The sequence below is a fragment of the Erinaceus europaeus genome, chromosome 11 (genome assembly GCF_950295315.1).
Source record: "Erinaceus europaeus chromosome 11, mEriEur2.1, whole genome shotgun sequence".
NCBI lineage: Eukaryota > Metazoa > Chordata > Mammalia > Eulipotyphla > Erinaceidae > Erinaceus > Erinaceus europaeus.
This window is the reverse complement of record NC_080172.1, coordinates 105,439,205-105,445,290: the sequence shown is the minus strand read 5'-3', so window position 1 is coordinate 105,445,290 and position 6,086 is coordinate 105,439,205. Positions and strand designations below refer to the sequence as shown.

Genomic DNA, 6,086 nt, shown 5'->3' with positions numbered 1-6,086 from the left:
TCAAAATAAGACCAAATTCCATTAAGTTTTACTAAAGATGTTTACATGTCCTCTCCACCTCCTGGTTTTAACCAGTCACCAGAGCGTTTTACTTTAAAGAGACCTTGGTGTCCTATTGGTTGTTATGCAATCAAGTAAATAAACATGTTGACTGTTCACCCTTCAGGTCAAATAAAAATGTTACAAACATCTATTTTGCCCAAACTATTCTTTCTCATTCTTAAAACTGAATTGGAGTTGAAGGTCAAGAGAAAAATGTCCTACTACCAAAATGACTATAAAAAGGTGAGGTTGTTCTCTTTTTTTGGAGAAGGGAAGGGATTAATGAGCATATGAAAAGAATGTATGAGCATGATACCTTTGAATCTATTATCAAAGATGCTATAATAATAAGTAGCAGTTTATTGTATAACTGGAAGACTATTTTGATTATGATATATCTTTTTTATTTATTTTTATTTTTTGCCTCCAGTTGTTGGGGTTGGTGCCAGCACTACAAATCCACTACTTCTGGGGGCCTTTTATTTTTTTTTCATTTTTTTATTGCATAGGACAGAGAGAAATTGAGAGAGGAGGGGAAGATAGAGAGGGAGAGAATAAGACACCTGCAGACCTGCTTCACTGCTCCTGCAGGTGGGGAGCTGGGACTCAACCAGGATCCTTGTGCGGGTCCTTGCGCTTTGCACTCTGTGCGCTTAACCCAGTGCGTTACTGCCCAGCCCCCTGATATAGCCTTCTGATCTTGGATCCACATTAAAGTCATTTGGGGCTTCAGACTCATTGGGCACCTTGCAAATGGAATTATTTCTGTGGCTGATCTGGAGTTGTCTGGGATTCTCAGTGTTAGGATTTGCTTTCAAATCTTCATGGTTGTTGACCTGATGGTGCTGAAGGTCAGATAACAACTTTCATTGTGCAATCACTTGGGTTTAAACATTACACTAGACTTTAAGGGGCTAGAGGATTTCAAAATTAACCTGTAGAATAGAGTAACTTCAGATTATCACTAAAAGCAGCTCAGTGATGTTCTGGAAAGAAGCACAGTTTATTATGTGAATGAAAGAAGTGCAAACTGAGCATAACTTTTTTTAGTGATTTAATAATGATCAACAAGATCGTAAGATAACAGGGGAATATTTCCATACAGTCCCCGACATCAGAGTTCTGTGCCCCATCCCCTCCATTGGGGATTCCCTATTCTTTATCCCTCTGGGAGTATGGAGCAAAAAAATTTTTGGAGGGGTGCAGAAAGTGGAAGGTCTGGCTTTTGTAATTGCTTCTCTGCTGACCATGGACCTTGGCAGGTCAATCCATTTCCCCAGCCTATTTCTGTCTTTCCCTAGTTGTGTAGGGCTCTGGAGAGGTGTGGTTCCGGGACATACTGGTGAGGTCATCTGTCCAGGGAGGTCAGTCAGGATGGCATCATGGTGGCATCTGCAACTTGGTGGCTAAAAGTGAGCATAACTTTTTAAAATGACATTAGTCCTTTTGAAGCACAAATAGTAAAATATTATGAAACTATCCTGTCTCGTTTACATGATTATGTCTAAAGATATAAAATACCTTCATGGGAGCCAGGTGGTGGCCACCTGATTGAGCGCACATATCACAGTGCACAAGGACCAGGGTTCAAGCCCCCAGTCCCCACCTGCAGGGGGAAAGCTTTGCAAGTGGGTTCAGGTGTCTCTCTGTCTCTCTCCCTGTCTATTTACCCTCCTCCTCTCAATTTCCAGCTATCTCTGTCCAATAAATAAAGATAATAAAAAACTTTAAAAAATCCCTTCATTGTAACTTGGCAAGTATAGCAAACAAAAGAGAGTTTTTTTCATGTGGATTATTTATGGTCATACGTTCAGTTAAAAAAAAAAATCTTCAAGTCTCCTCTCTTTTATTTAACTACCATGTTGTAATATTTTGATTAAGACAGAACTGACACATAGTATATCTTAGTTTTAAGTGTACAGCATAAAATAGTTTATATTTGTATATATACTACAATAAGTATAGTTAATATTCAGTACTAAACAGAATTCTAATTTTTCTTGTGAAAAGAACTTTTAAGATTTATGCTCCTAGCAACTTTTAAATATCCAATATAGTTTTACTATCTACATTCACTGAGCTTTACATTACATTCACATGAATTTGTTATTTTATAAATAGAACTTTTAAATCCCCTTACCTATTTCACCCAGCCCTCACTGCCCCCTCTGACAATTACCAGTGTGTTCTCTATATTTTTAAATTTTGGATTAGTGACTTAATAATGACTAACAAGATTGTAAGATAACAGGGGTACAATTCCACACAGTTCCCACCACCAGAGTCCCATGTCCTATCCTCTCCATTGGAAGCTTCCCTATTCTTTATCCGTCTGAAAGTATGGACCAAAATTCTTTATGGGGAGCCGGAAGTGGGAGGTCTGGCTTCTGTAATTGCTTTTCTGCTGGACATGGGCGTTGGCAGGTGAATCCATACCCCCAGCCTCTTTCTGTCTTTCCCTAGTGGGGTAGGACTCTGGAGAGATGAGGTTCTGGGACACATTGATGAAGTTGTCTGCTCAGGGAAGTCAGGATGCCATCATAGTAGCTTCTGCAACTTAGTGGTTGAAAGGCGGTAAGATATAAAATAAGGACATATTGTTTAATAAACAGGAACCCAATGGTAGAAATTGAGCAAATGAAATTAGAGGTCTCAGGGTGGGAAGACATTACGAAGTCTATTTTCAGTATGTTTCAAGGTGTTCTCTATATTTAGAATCTTTTTTTTTTTTTTTTTAATTTTTTATTTAAGAAAGGATTAGTGAACAAAGGCATAAGGTAGGAGGGGTACAACTCCACACAATTCCCACCACCCAATCCCCATAACCCACCCTCTCCCATGATAGCCTTCCCATTCTCTAGCCCTCTGGGAGCATGGACCCAGGGTCCTTGAGGGTTGCAGAAGGTAGAGGGTCTGGCTTCTGTAATTGCTTCCCCGCTGAACATGGGCGTTGACTGGTCGGTCCATACTCCCAGTCTGTCTCTCTCTTTCCCTAGTAAGGTGTGTCTCTGGGGAATCTGAGCTCCAGGACACATTGGTGGGGTCTTCAATCCAGGGAAGCCTAGCCAGCATCCTGGTGGCATCTGGAACCTGGTGATTGAAAAGAGAGTTAACATACAAAGCCAATCAATTTGTTGAGCAATCATGGATCCCAAGTTTGGAATAGTGGAGAGGAAGTGTTAGGGAGGTACTCACTGCAAACTCTAGTGTAATCCTGCTTTCAGGTATATATTTTGCAGTAGTTTATGGATACGTGTGAACATAAGCTCTCTCTCACAGAAACTGTTGTATGTCTAGGTTATGGGACTTTGTTAGAAAGTGAACTACCTGAGATGAAATTAGAGTGTACTATAAAAGGAAAGGTCTCACCCAAGTAATGAAGCTGAAGGGTTGTCATTCCACACGTGAAGTCTCTGGATACATTCTGAGGTGAAGCATGTTGAGATGGCAATCGTTGCTTTGGTTAGGTTGTGATCGGCGGATGCAATATTATTTGGTATGGATTGGGAGATGCATACGGGAAAGTGAGCCCTATCCAAGGGTGCCAGGACTGGGGGAAGTAGGGGCTCTATAGTGAAGATGTGAGGTTCCTGCTGTCTTAGGGTTCAAAAAGACAATCAATAGTTAATATTATCATCACATTATTTGTTAATTGGGTTAACTTTGAAAAGTCCCTTTGTTATGGTTTGCTGTACAGTACCCAGTATCTTGTATATAGCTGTGCTATTGGAAGCTTCTAATCTACTTGGTCTAGGCTTTTGAGAGAGTCCGCATATCAAATACGTAGCCTATCTATTAAAAAGATTCAGTTTGTCTTTTGAGAACCTTTGAGACATACAATTGATTTCCCCCTCTCATATTAATTAACTACTGATTTATATGTCTACATTTTGCTAGGAGTGTACATAAACACCATTCCCATCACCAAAGGACCGTGACCCATCCCTCCCGCCCACTCCCACCCCCGACTGGCCCAGGAAGCTACATGTCTACCCCTCACCACTGGGTTTTTACTTTGGTGCCCTACTTACAATTTGATCAGGTCCTGCTTTTAGTTTCCCTTTCAGATCTTCTAAGTCAGCTTCTGTTGATGAGTGGGATCATCCCATACTCATCTTTAACTTTCTGACTTAGTTCACTTAACATAATTCCTTCTAGCTCTGTCCAAGATGGGTCAGAGAAGGTGGGTTCATTGTTCTTGATAGCTGCATAGTATTCCATTGTGTATATATACCACAGCTTTCTCAGCCATTCATCTGTTGTTGGGCACCTGGGTTGCTTCCAGGTTTTAGCTATTATGAATTGTGCTGCTATGAACATAGGAGTACACACCTCTTTTTGGTTGGGTGTTATGGAGTCCTTGGGGTATAACCCCAGGAGAGGAATTATTGGGTCATATGGAAGGTCCATGTCTAGCCTTCTGAGAGTTTTCCAGACTGCTCTCCACAGAGGCTGTACCAATTTACATTCCCACCAGCAATGTAAAAGGGTTCCTCTGTCCCCACATCCTCTCCAGCATTTGTTGCTGCTGTCCTTTTTGATGTATGCCATTCTTGCGGGAGTGAGGTGGTATCTTAGTGTTGTCTTAATTTGCATTTCTCTGACAGTCAGTGACCTAGAGCAGTTTTTCATATGTTTGTTAGCCTTTTGGATCTCCTCTGTGGTGAATGTTTTGTTCATTTCCTCTGCCCATTTTTGGATGGGGTCATTTGCTTTTTTGCAGCTAAGTTTGCTGAGCTCTTTATATATTTTGGTGATTAGTTTCTTGTCTGATGTCTGGCATGTGAAGATCTTCTCCCATTCTGTGAGGGGTCTCTCTGTTTGTTTAATAGTTTCTTTGGATGTGCAGAAGCTTTTCAATTTGATGTAGTCCCATTGGTTTGTTTCTGCTTTGGTCTTCCTTGCAATTGGGTTTGATTCATCAAAGATGTCCTTGAGGTGTAGATGGGAAAGTGTTTTACCAATGTTTTCCTCTAAGTATTTGATTGTTTCTGGTCTGACATCTAGGTCTTTGATCCATTTGGAGTTGATTTTTGTTTCTGGTGAGATAAAGTGGTTCAATTTCATTCTTCTGCATGTTTCAACCCAGTTTTCCCAGCACCATTTATTGAAGAGAGCCTCCTTCTTCCATTTAATCCTTTGGGCCCCCTTATCAAAGATTAGATGTCCATAGGTGTTGGGATTTACTTCTGGGCTTTCAATTCTGTTCCACTGGTCTGTGTGCCTATTTTTGTTCCAGTACCATGCTGTTTTGATGATGATGGCTTTATAATATAGTTTAAGGTCTGGGAGTGTGATGCCTCCATTTCTGTTTCTTTTCCTTAGGATGTTTTTGGCAATTCTAGGTGTTTTCAGGTTCCAGATAAATGATTGTAGTGTTTGTTCTATTCTCTTAAAGAAGCTTGGTGGAACTTTGATGGGTATTGCATTAAATTTGTATATGGCTCTGGGGAGAATGTTCATTTTGATGATATTTATTCTTCCAATCCATGAGCATGGGATATCTTTCCATTTCTTGGTATCAGTTTCTATCTCCTTGAGTAGCGACTCATAGTTTTCAGCATACAAGTCTTTCACTTCTTTGGTCAACTTTATTCCTAGGTATTTGATTGATTTTGCTGAAACAGTAAATGGGAGTGATTTCTGGATGTCTTCTTCTTCAGATTTAGTGTTTGCATAAAGAAATGCCACTGATTTTTGTACATTGATTTTGTAGCCTGATACCTTGCTATATTGCCTAACAACTTCCAGTAATTTTCTACTGGATTCTTTAGGTCTTTCTATGTATACTATCATATCATCTGCAAATAGTGAGAGCTTGACTTCTTCCCTTCCAATCTGTATCCCTTTGATTTCTTTCTCTTGCCTGATTGCTATGGCAAGAACTTCCAATACTATGTTGAAGAGTAACGGTGACAGTGGGCAGCCCTGTCTAGTCCCTGATCTGAGGGGGAATGCTTTCAGCTTCTCTCCATTGAGTATGATGTTGGCTGTAGGTTTGCTATATATAGACTCCACTATCTTGAGGAATTTCCCATCTATTC

The 6,086-nt window shown here is 40.3% G+C and overlaps 1 protein-coding gene across 2 annotated transcripts in view; it reads left to right on the top strand.

Annotated features, from left to right (window-relative positions):
• Nucleotides 1-6,086, top strand: part of LOC103115007 (uricase) — a 113,103-nt gene that overhangs the window by 67,788 nt on the left and 39,229 nt on the right. Inside the window, exon 1 of one of the 2 annotated variants that reach the window (XM_016188876.2) lies at nucleotides 191-285. The exons of the other annotated variant lie outside the window; for it this stretch is intronic. Coding sequence (XP_016044362.2) covers nucleotides 256-285 — 30 coding nt within the window. The 5' untranslated portion in view covers nucleotides 191-255. Of the gene's footprint in view, nucleotides 1-190; nucleotides 286-6,086 lie in introns of those variants that run through there. 2 annotated transcript variants of the gene reach the window in all.